The sequence below is a fragment of the Lepidochelys olivacea genome, assembly GCF_965140295.1.
Source record: "Lepidochelys olivacea isolate rLepOli2 genome assembly, chromosome: 3".
NCBI classification, from domain to species: Eukaryota; Metazoa; Chordata; order Testudines; family Cheloniidae; genus Lepidochelys; species Lepidochelys olivacea.
In genome coordinates, this window is record NC_140413.1 from 143,001,938 (window position 1) to 143,029,125 (window position 27,188).

The 27,188-nt window shown below is 41.4% G+C and overlaps 1 protein-coding gene across 1 annotated transcript in view; it reads right to left on the reverse strand.

Annotated features, from left to right (window-relative positions):
- The window catches only part of SMYD3 (SET and MYND domain containing 3), a 650,378-nt gene extending 631,099 nt beyond the window's left edge, over positions 1 to 19,279 (reverse strand). The window contains exon 1 of the mRNA XM_084625210.1: positions 19,048 to 19,279. Within this exon, the coding sequence (XP_084481336.1) occupies positions 19,048 to 19,211 (164 nt within the window). The 5' untranslated portion in view covers positions 19,212 to 19,279. The remainder of the gene's footprint in view (positions 1 to 19,047) is intronic.
- Between the last annotated feature and the right edge of the window lie 7,909 nt (positions 19,280 to 27,188).

Consider the following 27,188-nt stretch of genomic DNA (forward strand, 5'->3'; position numbering starts at 1 on the left):
AATGCTGGCAACAAGACTATGCGTTTGGTTAGCGTATAAAGGTCCCAAATCCTGCATGTTCCTTCCTGTAGCCCCATGCTCAATAATAGCGTTTCCTCTGTACAGACTACAGGATCGGATGTTCTGAAATATAAAGGCCACATTGATTACTTACTTTAAAAAATTATCTATCCTTTAGCTTCATCCAAACACCAACTATCAAACTAATAACAGAATGAACTCTGAGTTGGATGAGGATACTAATTAAGATGATAAATATGAGAGCTAAATATTCTATGAACAGAGGATTATAGTTTTAGTCAGTATAGGAATTATGCACTGGTGCTCAACTGATTGTTCCATTTGGCTTTCATTCTACGTTCATCAGGAAACCCCTGAGTTTAAAAAATTTATCTCAAGTCTATAAATAGAATGGTCTGTTAGCTGCAGAGAAGCACAATGCAAAGTATGATTACAGGCATTAAGCACAGCCCTTGAAATCAGATCAATTAGTAACAAAATTTGGTTTGTCTACATTTCCTAAAACTTCTTGAACAGAAAAAACTAAGTTAGAATAACACTCAGAGTCTAATTTAAAATCATCATAAGTAAGGAACATTCAGAGCACATCTTTTGAAACAAGAAATTATGTGAATATGAAACATTTCTCTGTATCTTATTGCAGAATCTGAGAACGTTTCTGTACAGTATTCCACCGAGCGTGAAGCTAGTGGTACTAAATCCACTGGGGATAGAAAACAACCTAAATAGATAGAAACTGGACTGGAGTCATGTAGGGCTAAATCCTGTCTCCCTGCATGAAGCTCAGATAGCCAGGAATGACACAGGCTGGAGAAGAGAAGGAATTCTACTGCAAGCCTCGTATCAAGAGCAGAGCAGCTCTGCACCTTTGGCTGCCGCCTTGCTGCTACAGCAGTCCTACCTCTCTTGCCACCTCCACTCCAAAGGGACAACAGCCTGGCTGAATCTATCTGCCTACCTAATCTTCTCTAAATTAGTGGTTTTTACCTCCTATTACGTCTCCTTGTACTCTTTCTTTTTTCAAAACTAAATAATCCTGGACTGTTTAATCTCATATTTTCTCTTCATAGAATCATAGAATATCAGGGACCTCAGGAGGTCATCTAGTCCAACCCCCTGCTCAAAGCAGGGCCAATCCCCAATTTTTGCCCCAGATCCCAAATGGCCCCCTCAAGGATTGAACTCACAACCCTGGGTTTAGCAGGCCAATGCTCAAACCACTGAGCTATCCCCCACCTCAGTCCCTCCTGTTCTCTACCTGTGACACACAACAATTTAGCCTCCTGAGGATTACAATACTTCGATTTAACTCTGGTTGCTGGAGTCTGTGTAGAGATGGCTGGGTGGTTGTTGGTGGCCTGGGACATACAAGAGGCCAGACTGGATGATCTGGTGGTCCCTTCTGGTGTTGAACTCTCTAACATTAAAACTTGATGCACAGCACAATGAAGCGCAACTGAAGTGACTCCAAGAAGTAGAGAGAGAAGGCCAGAATTACTTGAGAGAAATATTATCAGAGCAGCAGTTCTTTTGGATGGACTAGAGAGTATGAGCTTTGTGCCATAAAGACCTGGGTGCAAGGGTATTCCAGTAGTTGAAGCAGCAGGAGATTAAAGTGTGGAGAACTGATCTGGGAGAGAAGGAAAGGGGTATATTTCATAGTTACAGTATGGAGGAAAAACTTGATCAAAGCCTGGATGTGTGTGGAAAAGAAGGAGGAATTTAAGATGAACCCTAGATTTCAAGGAGGAGGATGGTGCTATCTATCATAATAGAAATATGAAGTAGGGTTTGGGAAGAAACATTTTAGACTCATTTTTGGCCACGCTGAGCTTGAAAATGCCAAAGTAGTTTGAGATGCTGGACAGATGGGGGGGGGAGACACGGACACCACCCTAGTCCAGCCCAGGGTCAAAAGTCTGACGTATTTCTAAATTATCGGGGAGAACAGAAATCCTCTCTACTGAATGCTGGACATGCAGGGGCCTAGAAAATCCCTGCTCTTTTACATTCATAGAACTAATATCCTGCCCATCCATCTGGAATAATCATTCTGTGCCAAATTAATTATGACTCTTCAAAGCCCACCTCAAGATCCTTCTCTTCCTTCTGACTTATTCCTCCTAACCCTCCATCTAAAACAAATCAAACCCTAGTCCCTGAGCCTCCCAATTTCCACTACTATATCATTCTCCCTGAAAACCTTTCTTTCACTCTTCATTTCTCCCTAAGGCCTAGGCTATCTACAGCCACTACCTGTGTAGTAGTGTAGCACAAATATTAGGTACATGTAATTAAACTAATACGAAGGACTTTTTGGTTACAACTGATGGGGAATTCATATTTCATTTTCTGTATATCCTCAGCACCACTGCACAGAATATGCATCTTTTTCTTTCTCAAGGACCATACTTTACCAAAAAAACAACAAGGAGTCTGGTGGCACCTTAAAGACGAACAGATTTATTCATGGATTTATTCCATGGATCTGAAGAAGTGGGGTGTTTTACCCACAAAAGCTTAAGCCCAAATAAATCTGTTCGTCTTTAAGGTGCCACCAGACTCGTCGTTGTTTTTGTGGATACAGACTAACATGGCTACCCCCTGATGCTTGACATACTTTACCAAGACCTTCTCAAAGTGACCCCCTCCTACATTCACAAGACTTGCCTCTTCAGCAAAGAGCTTTCTCACTTTGTCACACAGAGGATCTTTTCAGAGCACATGTGCACATTCATATTAGTATTTGAGCTAGACAGTATTCCCCTGAACTTAAAAAGGGGTTGCAGTTAGAAGGAAGTATGGTGCCTTTCCATCCATCCTCCCACCCAGTATCATTGTTTAGCTCTTTTCCTTCTTCAGGTCTTACACCCCTAGATCATGCCCTGTCCTGGTTACATGCCATTCCTATTTTCATCTTCTCCAACTTTATCCTTGAATGCTGGCAACAAGACTATGCGTTTGGTTAGCGTATAAAGGTCCCAAATCCTGCATGTTCCTTCCTGTAGCCCCATGCTCAATAATAGCGTTTCCTCTGTACAGACTACAGGATCGGATGTTCTGAAATATAAAGGCCACATTGATTACTTACTTTAAAAAATTATCTATCCTTTAGCTTCATCCAAACACCAACTATCAAACTAATAACAGAATGAACTCTGAGTTGGATGAGGATACTAATTAAGATGATAAATATGAGAGCTAAATATTCTATGAACAGAGGATTATAGTTTTAGTCAGTATAGGAATTATGCACTGGTGCTCAACTGATTGTTCCATTTGGCTTTCATTCTACGTTCATCAGGAAACCCCTGAGTTTAAAAAATTTATCTCAAGTCTATAAATAGAATGGTCTGTTAGCTGCAGAGAAGCACAATGCAAAGTATGATTACAGGCATTAAGCACAGCCCTTGAAATCAGATCAATTAGTAACAAAATTTGGTTTGTCTACATTTCCTAAAACTTCTTGAACAGAAAAAACTAAGTTAGAATAACACTCAGAGTCTAATTTAAAATCATCATAAGTAAGGAACATTCAGAGCACATCTTTTGAAACAAGAAATTATGTGAATATGAAACATTTCTCTGTATCTTATTGCAGAATCTGAGAACGTTTCTGTACAGTATTCCACCGAGCGTGAAGCTAGTGGTACTAAATCCACTGGGGATAGAAAACAACCTAAATAGATAGAAACTGGACTGGAGTCATGTAGGGCTAAATCCTGTCTCCCTGCATGAAGCTCAGATAGCCAGGAATGACACAGGCTGGAGAAGAGAAGGAATTCTACTGCAAGCCTCGTATCAAGAGCAGAGCAGCTCTGCACCTTTGGCTGCCGCCTTGCTGCTACAGCAGTCCTACCTCTCTTGCCACCTCCACTCCAAAGGGACAACAGCCTGGCTGAATCTATCTGCCTACCTAATCTTCTCTAAATTAGTGGTTTTTACCTCCTATTACGTCTCCTTGTACTCTTTCTTTTTTCAAAACTAAATAATCCTGGACTGTTTAATCTCATATTTTCTCTTCATAGAATCATAGAATATCAGGGACCTCAGGAGGTCATCTAGTCCAACCCCCTGCTCAAAGCAGGGCCAATCCCCAATTTTTGCCCCAGATCCCAAATGGCCCCCTCAAGGATTGAACTCACAACCCTGGGTTTAGCAGGCCAATGCTCAAACCACTGAGCTATCCCTCCCACAGCTTCTGTGTCTTCTTTGAGCCGTCAAAAACAAGTGGGAAGTCAGTCCAGATCTTGATGCTCTTGCACTATTTCAAGTAACAGAACCTCTTCTCAAAAGATGGATCCCAACAAACAAGAGTCTTTCTGCTCAACATGGATTAATTTACTGAAGCCATTCACTGAACATTGATATCCGTAAAAAGAGATCTAACTGTCCTGGCAGATGATATTGTCACAATGAACATTGCCAAAACAGTACTTAAAAGTTTGAAACCTTGCATTTGTAGGATTAAAGTTGCTGCTTCAACTGGCTTTGAAACAACTCTTCTGAGTGAAAATACCAGGTGATTTCACAATTAAAACTCTCCTACCTTGACTGTTGCAACTTCTTCGTCTTGGGACACCCATATCCTCCTCCTCCTCCAGTCCATGTAAAGTGTGTATCTTCCTCCCCTGTCATCCTCACTATGTCACCCACTCCTTGAATCCCTCCATTATCTCCCACTTTTTCTCTTCATTAAATTCAGTTTTCTAGCCCTGCCCTTTAAGGCCCTTCACAATTCTGTCCCTTCCAACGACCTGTTCGTCTGTCTTATTGAGTCATCCTTCTGCTTTGCCAGTGACGCCACAATCAACCTACTATTTGTGTGGTTTCTCCCATAAATGTCTCCACATTTTCTTTCAGGTTTCCCTGACACATGAAGTGCACTCTGTGAACTGGTTTGTAAAACCACTACTCTCTCCTCTCCTTTGAATCCCTCCTCAAGACCTACTCCAAAATGGTACATGGCTGGTGGAGCGCTAGGGGAGATTTAAGAGTTTTTTTGATTAGATAAACATCAACAATGATTAAGAACAATTGTAACATCCTGCTTTAAACTTGATGACAAACATTTCAGGTTAGGAATTACCTGTTCAATCGTACAGCACATAACACAAAGGGGTCCTAGACTGATTAAGGCCTTTGGGTGTAATCGCAATACAAATAATAAATAATGACAAATTAGAATAATTTCCCATGTCAAGAGAGCAAACATCATTATTGCCCCATTTTAAAAGGATTTATGAATTTTCTAATACAGTATAAAACTTCCAGTGACTGGTATAAAATAAAACTCTCCTGCTTTCTCAGGAGAAAACTAAAGCTAATTTTGTCCTTGCAAATTACATTGATTAAAATTTGGACAAATGCTAAGTACTTGCTTATCCCTCATAGCACTGATTTTAATTTTGCATTTGCAAAATAATTTACCCATGAAGAAAAATGAAGACTGAAAATCATAGATTCCCAATCTTATTTTGGAGGTGGTATTTTTACTACATGCAGAGAATTATCTTTTGGTGCTGTGATCAGGTGGGAATTTTCTGTAATATTTTTATGAATCCTAAGTGTGCCTTAGTTTCCCCTATATCTTGCATGACTAATCAGTGGAGAAAAAGAACTAAGTTTGCCCTCAGGGCAGGCTAAGAGACTTGGGGCAGGGGGTGGGTGTCTCTCTCACGTAATTATTTGAGTCTGACTGGGTCATTAAAAAAGGACTGGCCCCAGGATCCGGGGGCCACAAGTAGCTCCCTTGCAACTCCCCTTCTCAGGTGCACATAGCTTCCGAGCTACCATATTTTGCTATCTGGTCATAATTTAATTATTTATTTGATGATAAACAATGCTATTAACCCAACTAGCCTGTACTCAATTCACGTTGTTGGATTTTTTTAGAATCCACAATGCAGTGTTCATTTGACTAATTGTCTACAAATTCGTAATAGCCGCGAACTTGTTATTTTTGTCCCTTTTATTTGATTTCCGTATACTCAATGTTCTCAAACATACATTTTAAACAATTTAAATTCAGTACATGTTTTAATTATTTTATAAATATTGTATATGCACATTGTTTATACAGCCATTATAATATACTCCAAAATGTTCATGATGCTTAATTATCCTCCCCCTTTTGGGAGATAGATGGTATATAATTTGGAAATAGGTTTAAGTTACCTTTTTTGTTACTATCATGTCTTAGGCCTAGATTCAGGGATGCAGATGCTTAAGTCCTATTGAAGTCATGTGCTTAAGTGCTTTCTTAAATTGTGTCATTATTGAACAGTAAAGCATGTCATAATATACTGTGTCAACAGAAAAATACTGTATAAATGCCACAGCTGTGTTCCATCTCTCTCTGTTGCTCCATCATAGATTTGCTCAGTTCACAAGTAAAGACATATTTCCTCTCCCCTCCCACCCATTGCCAGCTCTGCAAGCTCAACTTAAGATCTGAAAATCAAATTGTGCTCCTGTATGCTCATGCACCAAGAGTAAGGCGTCTACAAGACATATTCAGCCCGATCTTATACCCATGCAACCCCACAGTATAAAGGAATGCAGTATCAGGCCCTGAATTTGGAACTTCACTTACCACTTTCATCAGAGGAGGACCTTGACCAGTGCCTCCCTCAGCCTTGTGGTCCATGTCAGCTCACCACATTTACACAGAGTAGGGGCAGAGGTTTCACAACTGTGCTGAATCCCTTGGGCAGCCAGAGTCTCAATCCCAAATTATTGCTGTATTAGTGTGATTAGAGCCCTGTAACCCACATGGAAACCTGTTAAATCCTTGTTATGCAAGAGTGGGGGGTGGGTACTCATAGAATATCAAGGTTGGAAGGGACCTCAGGAGGTCATCTAGTCCAACCCCCTGCTCAAAGTAGGACCAATCCCCAATTTCTGCCCCAGATCCCTAAATGGCCCGCTCAAGGATTGAACTCACAACCCTGGGTTTAGCAGGCCAATGCTGAAACCACTGAGCTATCAAAATGTGTTTCTTATGAGAAATATCAGTTACCTCACCTGCTAAGCCACCATAATAAATCAATTAAAGCACACAATATTGCCCAGGCTTACAGGAAAACCAGTTCACAATTACCAGTCAGAAGAAAGTCAGGAATAGCTCAAAAGTGATACTTCACTACAGAGAGAGAGGAAGTCAGGTTACCAGCATTTGCGGCCTGATCTGCATACTTTCAGTAACCTCTTCAGGCAGGGATCATCTAGTACTCTGTGTTTGTAGAGTGCCCAGCATAATGAGGTTATTATCTTGGTTGGACCTTAAGTCCGACTATAATGACTGAATAATAATACCACCCTGCCATTATACCTCAAACCTGTCCTGGAAGGACTTGTCCAAGGTCACACAACAAGTCAGCAGCAAAGCCAAGATTAGAATTTAACAGTTTGGGACTCCCACCCCTGTACTCATTCCTGTACACCATAATGCCTCTCACTGTGGGATCTAGAAGCGAAAGGTTCTTTACTCCACAATCAATCCTCTGAACCCGCAAGTGCCTTCTACACAAATCAAAGGCCCAATCCTACTAGATTTACACAAGTAGTAATATGGAAGTCAGCAGAACCATTTGCAGGACTAAGGGTTGCAGGATTAGGCCTCAAATTCTGATTTTTACATCTAACAGTCCTGGATTTCTAATCAGTTTCTCAAAATGCTTCAAAAATTTCAAAAGCATGCCAAGTATTTTTAATTTGTGTTCCTGTACTGCCACCTAATGTATTAAAGGTGCAAGAAGGCAAACTAAGCTACTGAATTTGTCTATTTATAACCCTAGAGAAAAGCAATAGTTTATTTTATAAATGCCTTGCCTTACGCAAACACTATACTGGATATTTTGTACTTGTTTATAAATATAACCCCAAATCCACAAAACACATTTCTATTCTATATACCTCAGTAGTTATATCTGTTTTTAAACTATGTATACAACCTTTATTTCTACAACCTTGAAACAAAGAACTAAAACATTGTACTTATATAATATACATATGCACACAGTGTTATAATATATTAAGTACTGAAGTTATCCTAAAACTAAGTTAATAATATTTAGCAACTCAAAAAAGGTCTGGAAGACTATTTTAATGAATAATCTCACTCAGGGTGGGGGAAGAAAATAGAATTACTAGGCAGGGCCTAATTTCTGCAAAATTTCTGAATTTTAGGGAAAAAAAGAACATTTGGTTTCATTATCGGTCAAATCAGTAATAACTCAATCATATAACAGCATTATGTCTCCATTATGCCTTCAATTGCTTTAACTGGATGAAAACTATAAGAAAACAAGAACAATTTTTTAAAATAAACTAGTTGGCAAAATGAGAGGGTCTTATAGTTTATAAACTATATCTAATCCTACTTCATTCTTAAATTCATTCTCAAACCAAAAGATTTCCCAATTGAAGCAAGAACTAAATACTATCAATCCTGAATGTTCCAAAGCTTAGAGGTGCAGTAACCCATAATTGCCAACCCAAAGCGTTCAAAAATTTTGAGCTAGGTTTCAAAGATGATGAGGTTAGCTAAAAATCACGAGATCTGCTAAATGAAATAAATAAAATAATAATACTAATGAACCCGGTCACATTTTCAAATCTTTCCTCTTCAACCATGAAGGCTAGAAATATTTTTTAAATGAAACATGAGATTCCCAGGTAACCACATCAATATAAGAACTGGCACTATAAGAAAAACACCAAATATTGGAAGATTCGTGATAAAAGATCATAACAGTTGGCAACACTGAGTTATAAGGAAGGCAGTAGAGCTTAGCAGGTAGAGAACTGGTCTAGGGCTCCAGAGACATTCGTTCTATTCCTGGCTCTGCCATTGGCCCCCTTGGTGACCTTGGGCAAGTCACTCCCCAGCCCCCATGTCTCAGTTTCTCCATCTGTAAAATCGAGGTAACAATACTTTCTTCTTTCTGACTACTAGAAGCTGGGACTGGACAACCAGATCACACAATAAATTGCCCTGTTCTGTTCATTCCCTCTGAAGCACATGGCACCAACTACAGTCAGAAGACAGGATACTGAGCTAGATGGACCATTGGTCCTATGTTCTTATCACAATTCTTAAAGCCGAAACATCACACATGCTTTTTTGTTTCCTAACCACAACCATTTCAGGAACTAAAATTGACAAAAAGATAATGATTGGCCTGGAAATAACAGAAGATCAGATAGTTCCCCAGTTTATATGGCTAAGGCTGGAAAAATCATACAGCAATGGCCTTTTTAGAAACATACAGGTAGCTTTTGGGTTTGCTAGTTTTTGTTGGGGGTGGGGAGGTGGAAGAGAAAGAGAATAGAAGGGGCTATTTGTGTCAGACCTCAGCAAATAAAACCGGGGTTCAATCCCTGACTCAGGATAAATACAGACAGGAGGCAGAAAATTCCACCAATTCACACTCATGAAATTTACTACATGTTTCGTCAAGCAGAAGGGTTGCCCATCCTGTCAGGGTGACTGCCCTTTAAATCCACAAATCACACCCTAAGGTGTGTGTGTGACCTTGCACTCTATATGATTTTACGAAAATATGCTAATGAGTTTGAATATAATTAACTGAAATATGCTTCACGCAAAAGGTCTCTTGTAAGGTATCATTACAAAGCTTATAGTCTACTGAGTGTGGTCATCCTATTTGTATAAATGTATCACTCTTGTATCTGAAACTAGAAATATGAAATATAACTCTGAGGGCCTACTGTAATTATGCAAAGTGTGGGCCATTAATGGTGGTTTGGAATCTTGATGGCTCCCATTAACCAGAACAATTGACTGTAGATGGCTCTGTTTTACTTGTAAGTCTTCCTGTATACCTGTGTGCTGGGAAGTGAGTAATGAAGTCTTACAGTGACATGTGATCATGTCACTGAACTGGAATCCATCTTTAACCTGGTGCTTTTCCACTGAGAAGGAGGGGTGGGAACCCAGAGGGACAAAGGATTCCTGCCTTGTGCAAAAGATATATAAGAGAGTAGAATGGAACAAAGAGAGGCAGCCATCATGAGGAATCCCCTAGCTACCACCTGAGCTATAACAAGGGCTGTACCAGGGGAAAGGATTGTGCCCAGACTAGAAAGGTGTCCGGTCTATGAAAGAAACTTATTGAAACATCTCTAAGGGTGAGATTTTATCTATATTCAGTTTTTATTACTGTACTAGACTTAGACTTGCGTGTTTTGTTTTATTTTGCTTGGTAATTCACTTTGTTCTGTCTGTTACTACTTGGAATCACTTAAATCTTACTTTCTGTATTTAATAAAATCACTTTACTTATTAATTAACCCAGAGTATGTATTAACAGCTGTGCATCTCTCTCTATCAGTGTTATAGAGGGCGAACAATTCATGAGTTTTACTCTGTATAAGCTTTATACAGAGTAAAACGGATTTAATTAGGGTTTGGATCCCATTGGGAGTTGGGCACCTGAGTGTTAAAGACAGGAACACTTCTGTAAGCTGCTTTCAGTTAAGCCCACAGCTGTTAGGGGAGGTGGTTCAGATCTAGGTCTGGGTTTGCAGCAAGCTAGCGGGTCTGGCTCCAACCAGGCAGGGCACTGAAGTCCTAAGCTGACAGGGCAGGAAAGCAGGAGCAGAAGTAATCTTGGCACATCTGGTGGCAACTCCCAGGGGGTTTCTGTGATCCAACCCGTCACAGTGTGTACCTCAGATCTGCGGAGGCCAGTACCAACTGTGCAGAGGCCCTGTGACTCAGCACTACTTCATGACCTCAGCCCTGGATTCCATAGTGGCACAGCCCCTCTGGGAGAAATGCTGCTGCTAGTGCCTCCCCAGCTGACACCACCTCTATGCCTCCTCAGGAGAGAGTTCACTGTGCAGTAGGGCATAGAGCTTGTGTTCTTCCCCTTCTCCTGTGCACACCCAGATCCCATTTACTAAATCTGGGTCTCCTCTCCTCGCAGAAGCAAAGGGGGCGATTTTTCCCATAGGATTTTCCAGCTTCTGCCCCATCGGATTTACAAGCTTCTGTGTAGTATGCTTCTCTCCACTGAGTGTGACCAAAATTCAGTCTACCTCCAATGCTATTACATTTGTTTATGGCCCACACAAAAAATGAGATATAAAAGACCTCAAGCAGAAACAATATGTATAAGATCTTTTACGGTTGTTGCTTTAGGGTTTTTTCCCCTTCTGCCCTTATTCCACCAGATCAGGGGTCAGAGTTATATGCCTTCTGCAAATTACACATATTTTCAGAAGTGAGCATTATTGTACTACAATCCATCCTCTTCACTCATTGTACCCATAACTGCCATGTTTACCTTCATACATAAACATGTCTGCCTACATTGGGAAATTATGTCATGTTAGTTAGAACATAAACATAAGAACAGCCATATTCTATCAGAACAATGGTCCATCTAAACCAGTATCCTTTCTTCAGACAGTGGCCAGTGCCAGATCCTTCAGAGGGAATAAACAGAACAGGGCAATTTATCAAGCAATCCATCCCCTTTTGTCCAGTCTCACTGTCTGGCAGTCAGAGGTTTAGGAACACACAGGGCATTGGGTTGCATCCCTGATCATTTTGGCTAATAGCTATTGATGGACCCATCTTCCACCGACTTATTTAATTTTTTTTTTAACCCAGTTATACTGTTGACCTTTGCAACATCCCCTGGCAACAAGTTTCACAGGTCAACTGTGTGTTGTGTGAAGAAGTACTTGCTTATGCTTAGAGATTAACCAATTTATTTGAGCTTAAGCTTTCGTGAGCTACAGCTCACTTCATAGGGTTAGGGTACCTTGATCATCTAGTGGCCCCACTGATTTGTTTGGCAGACTTCCTGCTTCTGATGTATGTAAAAAATATTTTGCTGGTTTTTTTTGTATCTTTAGCTAGTTCTTTTTTGGCCTGCCTAACTATACTTTTACACTTGACTTGCCAGAGTTTTATGTTCCTTTCTATTTTCCTCAGTAGGATTTGACTTCCAGTTTTTAAAGGATGCCTTTTTGTCTCTGCCTCTTTTACTCTGTTGTTTAGCCATGGTGGCATTCTTTTAGTCCTCTTACTATTTCTTTCCTATATTTGGGATATACATATAGTTTGAACCTCTATTATGGTATTTTTAAAAAAGTTTCCATGCAGCTTTCAGGCATTTCACTCGTGACCATTCCTTTTAATTAGCCCACTAATTTTTGTATAGTTCCCCCTTTTCTAATTAAATGCTACTGTGGTGGGTTTCTTCAGGTTTTTTCCTCTGCAAGCATGTTAAATGTAATTATATATTGATCACTATTACCAAGAGGTTCAGCTACATTCACCCCTTGGACCAGATTGCGTGTGCCACTTAGGACTAAATCAAGAATTGCCCCTCCCCTTTTGGGTTCCAGGAGTAGCTGCTCCAAGCAGCAGTTGTTAATGATGTTTTATACTTTGAAATCTCAAGCAGTTTCACTGGATTTTCTCAAGCACATACCACACAACAGCCTGTAATTACAGAAGCCAAGAGAGACAAACCAACCACATTATCGTTTCTTGTTCTGCTTGGCAGAATGGTGTAAACAGGCATAATCAGTGTAAAAAAGGCAGGTGGCAGAAAGATGGTATTGCTGTTACAAACAAAGGACTTCCTATCAGGGTCAGTTCAAGCAAATCTCGGGCCAAACAACTGGGAGAACGTCTCTGGTCTGTAAAGTCCAAGATTCACTATGTGTGCAACCTCCTCCTCCCACCCCCAAACTGCTTTGGAACTTTCCTATCAAGCAGAATGTTGACCATTGAGCCTGACCTGATCTTGGAAGGTTTATATTTTGAGTAACATATAATTTCTCCTCTAAGTTTAACAGTGAGAAGAACATATAACTGGGTTATTATGCTTATTATAATTATGGGCCTGTTGTATTGGTATGAGGCCTTGTGGGAATAGTTATGCTAAAGGCTGGGATTTAGCTGAAATCTTGTAGGTGTACTGAGATAATCCTAGGTCATAAATTCTGCACACTCCTTCTGAGAAGACAAATTGAAAGGTGGATAAGGAATTGGTTAACAGGGAGACTACAGCAGGTCCTACTGAAAGGTGAACTGTCAGGCTGGAGGGAGGTTACCCGTGAAGTTCCTCAGGGATCAGTTTGGGGACCAATCTTATTTAATCTTTTTATTACTGACCTCGGCACAAAAAGTGGGAATGTGCTAATAAAGTTTGCGGATGATACAAAGCTGGGACGTATTGCCAATTTAGAGAGAGACCGGGATACCATACAGGAAGATTTTGGATGACCTTGTAAACTGGAGTAATAGTAATAGGATGAAATTTAATAGCGAGAAGTGCAAGGTCATGCATTTAGGGATTAATAACAAGAATTTTAGTTATAAGCTGGGGACTCATCAACTGGAAGTAACGGAGGAGGAGAAGGACCTCGGAGTATTGGTTGATCATAGGATGACTATGAGCTGCCAATGGGATATCGCCATGAAAAAAACTAATGCGGTCCTGGGATGCATCAGGCGAGGTATTTCCAGTAGAGATAAGGAGGTGTTAGTACCGTTATACAAGGCACTGGTGAGACCTCACCTGGAATACTGTGTGCAGTTCTGGTCTCCCATGTTTAAGAAGGATCAATTCAAACTGGAACAGGTACAGAGAAGGGCTACTAGGATGATCCGAGGAATGAAAAATCTGTCTTATGAAAGGAGATTCAAGGAGCTTGGCTTGTTTAGCCTAACCAAAAGAAGGTTGAGGGGAGATATGATTGCTCTCTATAAATATATCAGAGGGATAAATACCGGAGAGGGAGAGGAATTATTTAAGCTCAGTACCAATGTGGACACAAGAACAAATGGATATAAACTGGTCATCGGGAAGTTTAGACTTGAAATTAGACGATGGTTTCTAACCATCATAGGAGTGAAGCTTTGGAACAGCCTTCCAAGGGAAGCAGTGGGGGCAAAAGACCTATCTGGCTTTAAGATTAAACACAATAAGTTTATGGAGGAGATGGTATGATGGGATAACATGATTTTGGCAATTAATTGATCTTTAAATAGTCATGGTAAATAGGCCCAATGGCCTGTGATAGGATGTTAGATGGGGTGGGATCTGAGTTATTACAGAAAATTCTTTCCTGGGTATCTGGCTGGTGAATCTTGTCCATATGCTCAGGGTTTAGCTGATTGCCATATTTGGCGTAGGGAAGGAATTTTCCCCCAGGGCGGATTGGAAGAGGCCCTGGAGGTTTTTTGCCTTCCTCTGTAGCATGGGGCACGGGTCACTTTCTGGAGGATTCTCTGCTCCTTGAAGTCTTTAAACCACGATTTGAGGACTTCAATAGCTCAGACATAGGTGAGAGGCTTTTCGCACGAGTGGGTGGGTGAGATTCTGTGGCCTGCGTTGTGCAGGAGGTCGGACTAGATGACCTTAATGGACCCTTCTGACCTTAATATCTATGAATCTAAGTGACCACAAAAAAAGTACAGTACACGGCAGAATTCCACAAAAAGCGAGTTCAGGGAGCGGGGGCTTTAGCAATCTGGTTATTAGGTGGTTAGCCTACTATAAAATACAGGAATTATTAAGAAATGTATCGTGTACTTTATCAATATTCATAATTAAAGTTGTAGCTATGGAAAGCTGAAATGCCAAATGTGAATAATGGACAGGTTTTAATCTTGTTACAGACATGGAACTCGATCAGATATGGCTATATATCCGGAAGGTTACATAAAGTTGGGGTATAACATATTCAATTTAATTCCCTATTCTCGGGTTTGTCAGGTCCCTGAGATGGTTTAAACTTAATCAGGACCACCCTTCTGATGAATTCCCTTTACTTTTCCTTATCTCTCTGTTTTCAATGGTCTCTGTAAAGTTGTAAGTATAAACAATGAAGGAAACCACTTTACTGTACTTATCTTATAGACTAATTTTCCTATGATTTCAATTATATTTGTCTGTATTAATTAAAACCCACCAAATGTACCTTCTTAACTAACTCTAAGTAGCTCCCTGTTATCTGTAAAAAGTGCATATTGCATCTCAACAAATAATTGATTAGGCTACAAGAAGGGTTGGAAGAAAATGCAATATGTGCGCCAGTCATGGCACAGTTAAAGTATCATAAGAGTTCAAAGGAATTTTAGTTTTGTTGAATTTTAACAACAAGGAATTTTCCAAAGAAGGGGATGACTCAATATCAAGCCCACTTCCAAAGTCCTTCTCATAAACAACATGAGACTCTCTTCTGTCCAGAAGAGAAAAGCTCTTATTGAGGAGGTGTGGTTATTTATTTCATACAACCATTAAAGATCCTCAGCTCCCCAGGTTGCTTATTCAGCTAAGAAGTAACAGCAAAATTATGCATCAGATCCAAGACTAAAAGAGAGGTGTATTCAGCTCTACAGGAAATGTCTAACTCACTAGGCCGCAGTGCCTTCCAGCCAAGTCATTCAACTTCCCTGAGCCTCACTTACCCAATCCGAAAAATGCAGCTAATAAAGATTTTTGCATTTACCTTGTGCTTTTTCATGTGCAGATCTCACAGTGTTTTACAAAGGCAGCCATGCATTCTGGCATAAATTTTCAATGATTTTTTGAATCTGAGACACCTTAAAGGGACTTGATTTTCAAAGGGCAGGTGCTCAATACATTTTGAAAATCAGGCCAATTTAATGTGTGTCTACTTGGGCACCCAAAATCACTAGGTACTTTTGAAAATTTGGACCTATTAGCCCAAATTCTATAATTTCCCTAGGTACAGAGACTTGAAACAATCTACATAAAAGGTGCCAGCCGTCTAGTGCAGGGGTCCCCAAACTGGTATGTGAGCTTGATACTCCACCAATTCACGTCACAATTTTTTAAAATTATTTTCAAGTTTAATAACTGTTAGTCTAGTGAATAAGACATACACCAGCTACCTCAGAGAGTAGAGCTCAGTTTCGATCTTTGCCACATACTTTCTTTGTACCTTTGTGAGATACAAAGTTTCTGTACCTCAAATACCCCATCTAGAAAACGGAGGCAAGGATACTGGTTCTCCTAATAATGGTGGTGCAGTCCCACTAAAACAGCATTGTGAAGTGCACATAATTATTCAGGCTCTGCAGTGAAAGAACAAGTTCTAGAATTCCGACGCCAAGGAGGCATTTTGGTGGGCTCTCCACAGTAACTTGGAATCTGATCCTGCAGTAAGTTCCATGTGGGCAGACCTGTGCACCCAAAGCAGAGCTCATCCCTGGGCTGGGCCTGGATTTACAATCTTTTGATAGATTAATGGAAATTAAGGAAACATCCAGTCTATCCAAGAGTAGTCTGATAGCTCATTTACTGATAACCTGTTTCTCAAGCCATCAACTCCAGCTAGAAAATCCTTCACTTTGGAGCAGTTTATGAACCAGGCTTTTCACTTGTCATTGAATCCAGCAACACTAATCTTGTCCATTAGTCTCCCAGACTCTCCAGACTAAAACTGACGAGGAACAGATGGAAACATGAGAACAGAATTAAATCAATTCATAAAAATGAGGGGAAGGCTTACTCTTAAAATAACCAGTATAAATAAATTACCAGGTTGTTTGTTTGCTTTCCTAACTGATTACTATAATCAAAATGCAGAAAGTTGGAGGGGGTTTAAAGCATTATGAGTGCACCCGAGTGCATATGGACGACAAAAACCTCATAATTAAAAGAAAAAAGGAACTGACAAGATGTGTATGTTAGAAACATATCATAACTGATTACTACTGTAATCATTCTTCTCAGTTCTCAACCTGTCAAGGTCCAAATTTGGGCCAGAAGTTATGACATATACTCAAAATAATAGGTGCCAACTTTTCCCGGCGCCGGTGCATGCTCAACCCCCACTGCCCCGACTCCACCCTTGCCCTGCCCCCTCCAGCTCTGCCCCCATTCCAACCCCTTCCCCAAAGTGCTTGCCACCACAAAACAGCTGTTTCACAGCGGGAAGCGCTGGGAGCTAGGGGGAGAAGAGGGGAAGGTGCACTCAGGGGAGGAGCCAGAGTGGAGGCAAGCTGCGGTGGGGAGCTGCCAGTGGGTGCAGAGCACCCACCAATTTTTCCCCGTGGGTGCTCCAGCCCCGGAGCACCCACGGAGTCGGCACCTATGCTCAAAATCAGACACACAAAATAATACATTAATGTATGAAAAGTTGTACCTCAGTGTGTACAACTCTTTCTATAATCTCATTTTCATGACTCTACTTTTGATGTAAATAATTTCACTATAAAAGTGAGGGGACATGTAATCTGTATGGATCGTAGATACTTTGAGGTTGAAATGAGGGACATTTGAGAGATATGGTTATAAATTGGCTTGGCAGTATTAAATTTTTGTTAGTAAACATCAATAAACATTGATTTCAACATAGTATTTTTTTTTCTAAAAGTACTGAACATCAAAAGCAGGAAGCCTGCTGAACAACCAGTGGGCCACTGGACAAGGACGATAAGGCCATTGCAGAGAAACTAAAGGAATTCTTTGCATCGGTCTTCACCACTGAGGATGTTAGGGAGATTCCCAAACCTGAGCCATTCTTTTTAGGTGACAGATCTGAGGAACTGTCCCAGATTGAGGTATCATTAGAGGTGATTTTGGAACAAATTGTTAAACTAAACAGCAATAAGTCACCAGGACCAGATGGTATTCACCCAAGAGTTCTGAAGGAACTCAAACGTGAAATTGCAGAACTACAAACTGTAGTCTGTAAGCTATCATTTAAATCAGCTTCTGTACCAGATGACTGGAGGATAGCTAATGTGATGCCAATTTTTAAAAAGGGCTCCAGAGGTGATCCCGGCAATTACAGGCCTGTAAGCCTGACTTTATTATAGTTTCAACCATTTTGCCTGGTACTAAAGAACAATATTGTCAAACATATAGATGAACATAATTTGTTGAGGAAGAGTCAACATAGTCTTAGTAAAGGGAAATCATGCCTCACCAATCTACTAGAATTCTTTGAGGGGGTCAACATACATGTGGACCAAGGGGATCCAGTGGATTTAGTGTACTTAGATTTTCAGAAAGCCTTTGACAAGGTCCCTCACCAAAGGCTCTTACACAAAGTAAGCTGCCGTGGAATAAGAGGGAAGGTGTTCTCATGGATTGGTAACTGGTTAAAAGATAGGAAACAAAGGGTTGGTATAAATGGTCAGTTTTCAGAGTGGAGAGAGGTAAATAGTGGTGTCCCCCAGCGGTCTGTTCTTGGACCAGTCCTATCCAACATATCCATAAATTATCTGGAAAAAGGAGTAAACAGTGAGGTGGCAAAATTAGCGGATGAAACAAAATTACTACAGTTAAGAACCAGGCAGATTGCGAAGAGCTACAAAAGGATCTCTCAAAACTGGATGACTGGGTGACAAACTGGAAAATGAAATTTAATGTTGATACATGCAAAGTAATGCACATTGGAAAGCATAATCCCAACTATACATATTAAATAATTATTGTCAGACACGCCCTACTGTTTGCCCCCTCCCTAATTTCCCATATCTATGAACATTTGAATTGGTAAAAAATCAGGGGGAACTGCTTAATTTTTATGGGAGATCGATGTTTATTTTTATCTTAAAAAAACAATCCAATTCTGCCAAGCCTAGACATAAATCTCATCCTCCCCTTACCCCTGCTCTTCCCCTCACCCTGTGTCACTGCCGTCCCCTCCCTTCTGGCGTTATGACTGGCCAATAGCACAACTCAGCACGGCAGTGCCCGTCCCTGCCCGCCCGGCGCTAGATACAAACTCCGAATGACCAAAAACCCGGGCTGCGGGCGCGCAGCGGCGGGGAGCCGGGCTCGGGGGTGGTCTATGGGTCTGTAACGCGCGGCGGGGGGCGCCCCCGGGTGGCCCCGCGCAGGGCAGGTCCCGCCGCACGCGGCTCCAGCAGGGGCAGGAGCGGGTGGGTGGGTTTGCGGGGAAGCCCTCCCAGAGCGGGGAGGGGCAGCGGGCGGGGACGCGGGCGGGCGGGAAGGGCGGCTGGGGGCTGCCGGAGGAGCGGGCCCGGCTCGGTACCTGCGCAGGCAGCGCTCGCACACGCCGCCCAGGCGCTGCTTGGTGACGGTGCAGGCGAAGGGTTCGGCCCGAGATAGCAGCTCGCCGGGCCGCGCCCGCTTCAGAGCGCGGAGGCCGCTGCCCCTGCCCGGGCTCGGGAACTTCTCCAGTCGCCCCGGCTCCATGTCCCGCGCCGCAACCCGCTTCGGCCCCCACGTGGTCCGGCCCCGGTAGCCGCCGGAGCCATCTTTAGTGAGGGCAGAGACCCGCTCCCCCGCCCCGCATGCCCTCACCTGCCTCCCGCCTGGGGCCTCGCAACCGGAAAAGCCCCGCCCCTGCGGCAGGCTGCCGCTGGGGGCAGAGGCGAGGAGAGCCCCAGCCCGCCGCAGGGACGGGGGACTTGCCGTGCTGCCTCTGGCTGAGGGGGGCGCTGGACTCTTCCCTTCCCCAAGGATGATGGGGAGGGTCTGGGCTCCCTGCCCCCCAGGCAGCTAGCAGGGGCCTGGTGTCCCTGCCTACTTCCCCCACGGTCCTGATGGGAGATGTAATGTAGTTGGGGATAGTCTGGATACAGATTTATATTAAAAATAATATTAATTATCAGGACATGGCCAACCACCATGTGATCACTTTGCTCCTATGTTGTACTCCTTCCCCCGAGCCTGACTATTGGCTTTTTAGAGTGTAAGATCAGGGCCAGGAGCCTACTATTTGTTTTGGCACACTGGAGGTTGCTAACAGAAATTTACGAAAATAAACAATAAAATGGAACATTTACTTCTTGAGTGAATAAATGTAAGGGAGGAATGGAGCTTTGCAGTGCCATTATCAAGAACTACAATACAGAAAAAAGTGAATAGAAACAGCAGAAAATGTACACACTGAATAAATAATACAACTGCAGAGTACCGGATATAGTTTTTCCCATGAAAAACATAAGTCATGGGAATAAAGCTTTGTTGTTTCATACTTCCCAGAATTCACAAGAAGAATGCACAGCTTTAAGGAACTAATCTCCACTTAAATTATGTAAAATTCTCAAGTGTGACAATATTCAGTTTTTGTTTTGTTTTGTTTTGTAGCTCGTGACATTGAATTTGCATTCAGTAATCAAACACTCCTATTTGGTATTTGATCACATAATTAATACCCAAAAAAAGTATGGCTGTACTAAATAAACCATGAAATTGGTCAGCATGATAGGACTTTCTTTAGCACTTTCTCTCAGGATAAGAATGAGATGGAAACAAAACTACCTGTCAGGTCACCTAGCCCTTCTCTCTTGGCAGATGCAGGATTATGCTCTACAGTATATATATTTATTTAATAGTCTTTGTCTTTAAATGACTGAAGCAATGTGACTTAGCCATAGTTACAAATACTATTTCAAATATATATTTAGATAATTCAAACAAGATATTGTGTAGGACTCAATGAGAAAGGACTAAAGCAGGGGTCTCAAACTCAACTTACCTTAGGGCCAGTGCCAGTCTTCAAATCCTCCCAAGCGGGCAAATAATGTCACTCATGCTGCCCAAAACTACACACACACATCCACACCCCCGCCTAAGGCTCTGGAAGGGAGTTTGCGTGGAGGAGGGGATCTGAGGTGCAGGCTCCAGGATGGAGTTTGGGGGCAGGAGTGGGTGTGTGGGAACGGGAAGGGGGTGCAGGCTCTGGGCTGGGGGTGGGAGGGTTCAGTGCTTACCTGCAGCTCCAAGGTGGGGCGGGCCAGGGGGTCTTCGCGCGCTGCTACCCCGAGGCACCACCCCCACAGCGTCCCATTGGCCATAGGGGTGCTCGGGGTGGGTGCAACACACAGAGGCACAGCCCCGCCCTGTCCCTGGGCTGCAGGGAGGGGCCAGCAGCCACTGGAGTGAGCAGGCAGACGCTGCTCAGCTTGGCTGCGCTGCCGGGGCCCCTGTGGGGGAACACCCAGGGGTGGCAAGTGGGGCCAAGGGAGAGACCTGGCCCCAAAACTGCTAGAGCCCCATGGGCCACACTGGGGAGGCTTGCAGGCTGCAGATGATCCACAGGCTGTGAGTTTGAGACCCCTGGACTAAAGAATCATCCATTAGTCCACATCCAGCCATTGGTAGTTTTGAACAAAATAATTACCATCATAAAAACATAAAAGACTGGCCGTATTGGGTCAGACCAATAGTCCATCCAGCCAAGTATCCAGTCTTCTGATAGTGGCCAGTGCCAGATGCATCAGAAGGAATGAACAGAACAGGGCAATTTGGAGTGATCTGTCCCAGTCATACCTTCTGGCAATCAGAGGTTTAGGGACACCCAGAGCATGGGATTGTGTCCCTAACCATCTTGGTTAATAGCCATTGATGCACATATTCTCCCTGATATTATCTAATTCTTTTTGAAAACAGTTATACTTTTGGCCTTCACGACATCCACAGGCAATGAGTTCCATAGGTTGACTGTGCATTGTGTGAAGTACTTCCTTTTGTTGGTTTTAAACTTGATGCCTATTAAGTTCATAGGGTGGCCCTAGTTCTTATGTTATTTGAAGGGATACATAAGAATTTCCTATTCCCTTTCTCCACACCATTCATGATTTTATAGACCTCTATCATATTCCCCCAATTTTAGAGAAGAGATTGCTACGGAACAATCCCAATCTTTTTAATTTTTCCTTGTATGGAAGCTGTTTCATACCCCTAACCATTTTTGGTTTTCCTATTCTGTACCATTTGCTAATTATATTATTTTTGATATGGGGCAACCATAACTGGATGCAGTACTCAAGGTGAGGGAGTACCATGGGTTTATATAGTGTCATATTTTCAGTCTTACCTATCCCTTTCCTAAGATTGGGAACTTTTTTGACTGCTGCTACACACTGAGCAGATATTTTCAGAGAACTGTCCACAAAAACACTCCAAAAATCTCATTCTTGAATGGTAACAGCTAATGTATAGTTAGGATTTTTTTTTTCCTCAATGTGTTTTACTTTGCACTTAGCAACATTGAATTTCATCTGATATTTTGTTACCCAGTTTTAGGAGATCCCTTTGTAACTCTTCAGGGTCAGCTTTGGGCTTAACTATGTTGAGTAATTTTGTATTGTTTGCAAACTTTGCCACCTTACTATTCACCCCCTTTTCCAGGTCATTTATAAATATGTTGACAAGCACAGGTAGCGGGGGACTCTGCTATTTACATCTTTTTCCATTCTGAAAAATTACCATTTATTCCTATCCTTTGTTTCCTATTGTTTAACTAGTTACTGATCCTTGAGAGGATCTTCTACCTTATCTCATGAGTGCTTACTTTGCTTAAGGGCCTTTGGTGAGGGACCTTGCCAAAGGCTTTCTGACAGTCCAAGTACAATATATGAACTGGATCACCTTTGTCACCACCAAAAACAAGATTCAAGGCACCCCCACAATGGCCTGCCTAGATTATTAACTCAATCCTCAGTTTGTCTGGTTGGTAAAAGGGGGAGGGGGGACAGCCCTAGAGGAATTGCTAGGGTTTTTCTTCTGGCCTTTGGGAAAACTCCCCAGAACAAACTAACTATTAGCCTTTGAGAGAAAATGGCTACAGCTTTCTGCTCAAAAGGATTCACACTTAGGTAGCAATCTTTGAAAAACAAAAGTAACGTTTATTTGACACAATAGGTCTTAATACAGTACATCTAAATCATCATATAGTCTTTCAAAAGGCATACATTAAAAAGGCAAAATAAGTTTCCTTAGCACATACACATATTAAAGTACCCCAACATTGCAATTTTATACAATAGGAAATAGCTTTAAGTAGTTATATTCCACATGTGATGGTCAGTCACATGCAGGATGCTGACAGCAAGTTCTTATTTAGACTATATATAACAATCAAATGTACATACACAAACATCCAACTTTATTATCCCAGACATATGCATTCATACACTCTAATTATTCCTTATGCGGGAGTCATCATGTTTACTTCTCTGTAGTCTTCTGTCCCTCTTGTCAACAGTTCCTTCTACTCTGTCTACTACTGCTCTAAGTACTTTTTCTTTCTTTAGTGATTTCAGCTCTTGATGATTTTCTCAAAGTTGATTTGTTTTCATAGTATCATCTATCATACTATCATCATGACAGCAATAACTGTTTCCCACAGCCTGTCAGCTCCTGCCTGATATACAGATTTGTAGCCTATTCTGATTGGTTCTGTCTTCCATCTTTATCATTAACATACCCATCCACCAATCATCTTTAAGCCTTCCCTGATTGGTCTGTTCTTATGGACCAATCACAGATTCTAAACTCATCTGTCAATCAAAGCAAAACCTGTTTGGAAAGCTGAGCCATACTCAACTGACCCCTCCCTTCAGTTTTTGGAGTGATCTTTATCTCACCTCAGCCTGCTTGTTTGGTATTGGCCAAATTGCTCCAAGACTACCATTTTAGTTTCTCTGGCTGTAATTCCCTGTATCCACCATCTTGTTATCCCTGGCTGAAATTGCTCAAGACTATCTTTATTAATTAGTAAACCCTTATAACTATAAACAATTACCTACTTATGTGCATCTTAACATTATGGTTCACTGTCACCACTCCATTTTTACTCATTTAAAGAAGTTAAATTTCAATCTTTCGCTTGCTTCAGCTAGTGGTGACAGGGCAATGTTCTTAATGCTGTATTCCTGACACAGAATAGAGCAGCTGGAAAATCACTTGTATCTTGTTGACACTTTTAAAGAATTCTGATAGAGTGGTGAAGTATGATTTCCCTTTACAAAAGCCATGTTGACTCTTCCCCAACATACCCATGTTAATCTCTGTGTCTGATAATTGTTCTCTATAGGGTTGCCAACCCTCCAGGATTGTCCTGGAGTCTCCAGGAATTAAAGATTAATTTTTAATTCATGATCATGTCATGTGATGAAACCTCCAGGAATATATGCAACTGAAATTGGCAACCCTAGTTCTCTACCATAGTTTCAATCAGTTTGCCTGGTACTGAGGTTAGGTATACCAACCTGTAATTGCCAGGATTCCCTCTGGAGCAATTTTTAAAAAGCAGAATTACATTAGCTATCCTCCAGACATCTTCTAGAGAGGATAATTTAAGCAATAGGCTAAAAACACAGTTAATAGTTCTGCAATTTCATATTTGAGTTCCTTCAGAACTCTTGGCTGAATACCATATGCACCTGGTGACTTACTACTGTTTAATTTATTAATTTTTTCCAGAACTTCTTCTAATGACACCTCAATCTGGGACAGTTCCTCAGGATTTATCACCTAAAAACAATGGTTCTGGTGCGGGAATCTCCCTCACAACCTCAGCCGTGAAGACCGATGCAAAGAATTCATTTAGCTTTTCTGCAACAGCCTTGTCTTCCTTAGGTGCTTTCTTGAGCACCTCAATTATTCAGTGGCCCCACTGATTGTTTCACAGGCTTCCTGCTTCTGTTGTACTTTAAAAAAAATTGCTCTTAATTTTTATGTCAGCTGTTCTGTGGCATATGTGAAATGAGTTGACAGTCTCAGTCAAATTCCTAATAGACTAATATACATGACAAAACCTAATACACCTACAGGCAGTCTTAATTCATTAGCAAGGCAAAGGAATAGTAAACTTCCATCTCACTCCTAGAGATATCCCTCCAGAAAAAGTCTGAAGCACAATACAGGAAACTTGCATTGCTACTGGCTGTGGTGTACCCAGAGCAGACCTTAGCATTCTTGGCATTGCAAAAAGAATTTCTTCCCTTTTCCAGAATATAACATATCCTGTCTACTATGATCACATCATTGCTTACAGGGCAGAGGTCAGAGAGGAAGAAAAGTGGCATTACCATTTCAAGCTTTGTCCATGTGAGAAAGGAAGTTAGTGGTGTCCTGTGCTAGCAGCAACTTGGGAGACACCTTCCCCACAGCCACAAATTGGTCTTGGGTTTCCTCAGAAACAGAGAGACTCATGGCCGTAGGTCTCAATGGCCAATGCCAGACAACTCTAGGGGGTCCATGAATAACCTTTGATATTTAGGAATATGACAAACATTTTGCCCTCACAATTGGTTTAATTTCTCAAGAAAGGAGTAGCAACTCTTCCTACCCTGATGCCCTCCCCCACCCCCCATGAGACTATCCTGGACATTTCTAGGTCTTCAAAATCTGGGAGGAAAGCCTCTAAAGTTGGCTTTGGCTCTATCTGTCCTGTGGCTTGGGGACTTCTGTGTCTAGAGCTATCCAATACATCCAGCACCTTAAACAAGCATTAAGGTGTTAGATTTTCAAAGGAGCCTAAGGAAGTTAAGCACCTATCTTCCTTAGGCTCCTTTGAAAATCTCAGCCTGAATTCACTTTTTAAAAAAGCAGCATGTACATATACCAATGTCGCTGCATATTTGTATGTTTATTCATGTTAGCATTTGTCTTTTTATAGTATGGTTGATTAGTCTCTGTAGCTATTTTGATGTGATTGAGTCATCAGCTTGCCTGACCATAAAAGACAGCTGCATGTTGATTGCTTTATTTACTTGGCAGTTTGTTAGACAATTTGCTCTTTATGATATAAACCTTGCAAACTATGGCATTGTAATGTACAGAAGGAATATTCCTTATTACCGTTGGGCTGAATTTGGGATCTTTAAGGGTGCGTTATTAAATCAGTCATACCTATCTGATGTATGTGCCTTCCTCAACAGAGTACATTATTCTAGATCAGTGGTTCTCAACCTAATTACCCTTGTGGGCCAGATCCAATACTATCTGTATGGCCCTAAGGATGTCACATGGGCCGCAGTTGTGTGCTGATTGGGCCACAGGTTGAGAACCAGTATTCCATATGAATGCCGAAAGTAAAGTATACTAGCGCACCAGCAGACATAGCCTTCACAGCTTACAAAAAAAGATAATGTGCCAAATTCTGCTGTCAGCTAGACATGTGCAACTCCCATTGTAGCCAGTAGGATTTACATGTGCATAACCTAAGGGCAGAATTTGGGCAAATGCATTATGGATTAGTACATACATTTATTGCTGAAGACTTGGGGCAGGTCACAAATAAATTAGTTTGGTAGTTTCATGCTAGTCCTCCATTGCCAACCTCACAAAACAATAGCATAATTTGGAGTGATTCTGCAATACTAGCAGCCTGCTCAGGCGAGATGGAGATTGCAATAGGCCAGTAATTCCAATCCAACATGAAAAACATTTGGAGACATTTCCCAGCTCCTGCCTGCACTGTCAGACTCACTCAATGCTTGTTAGTCTTCCACTGTTTTGCAATGTACAAAAAGATGTTTATAGTTAATCCAACTGAGCCAATCAAATATCACTCACTTCAGAAACCCCCCCAGAAACAATGAAAAATACCAAAAATACTATTTTTCTATCAGTTCATATGCCTCAGGATTCCTACTTCTGCCCATAGCACACACAAAACTTTTCTAAACTACTGAAATCTTCCTTTAAAGGTCACAAATACACCTGTTCCTTGTGATCCTTAAAATACTTTTTTGAAATATTAGAAAAAAATTTGCTTTTTACAAAAATATTTTTACTGCAGTCATTCCCATTTTATAAAAGCAGTAAAATGTTCCAAGACGTGGTACATCTTGGTTCTTTCAAAGCAAAATAGACTTAGAAGATGAACTTTCTGTTGCGGTGCTGAACCCAGTATTGTCCCATTCCTACTAGTGAGTAAATCATTTTCAGTATCAATACACTAAGATCTGTTGCTCACAACCACTTCCTGCAATAGGGTTAGGCTCTGCTCCTATAAATACTTATGCATGTTACTGTGCTTTATTTTAAACATGCAAGCAATTCCATTCACTTCAGTTAAATATACGTGCATAAATGTTTGCAAAATCAGGGACTTAACTTCCAAGCATAGATGGAGTTTTTGTGAATGGATGCACTGTCATCAATTACTGTATACCTGTCTCTTTCTGCAGTTGATGTTCGTCCACTAGTTTGACGTGAATGATTCCTATGTGAATAACTTTGTACTGTATATTTGAAAAAAGCAGCCAGAGGACGTTGAAGCCTAGCACTGATTTATAATAATCTCTCATACAGATTACTTTAGACAGACATTACATGCTGACCTTTTTTACATGATTAGTTTTATAATTGACTTTTGTTCTTCTGTCCCATTCCTCCTTGTCTCAGAACCATGTGGTATAACTTTCTTTGGAA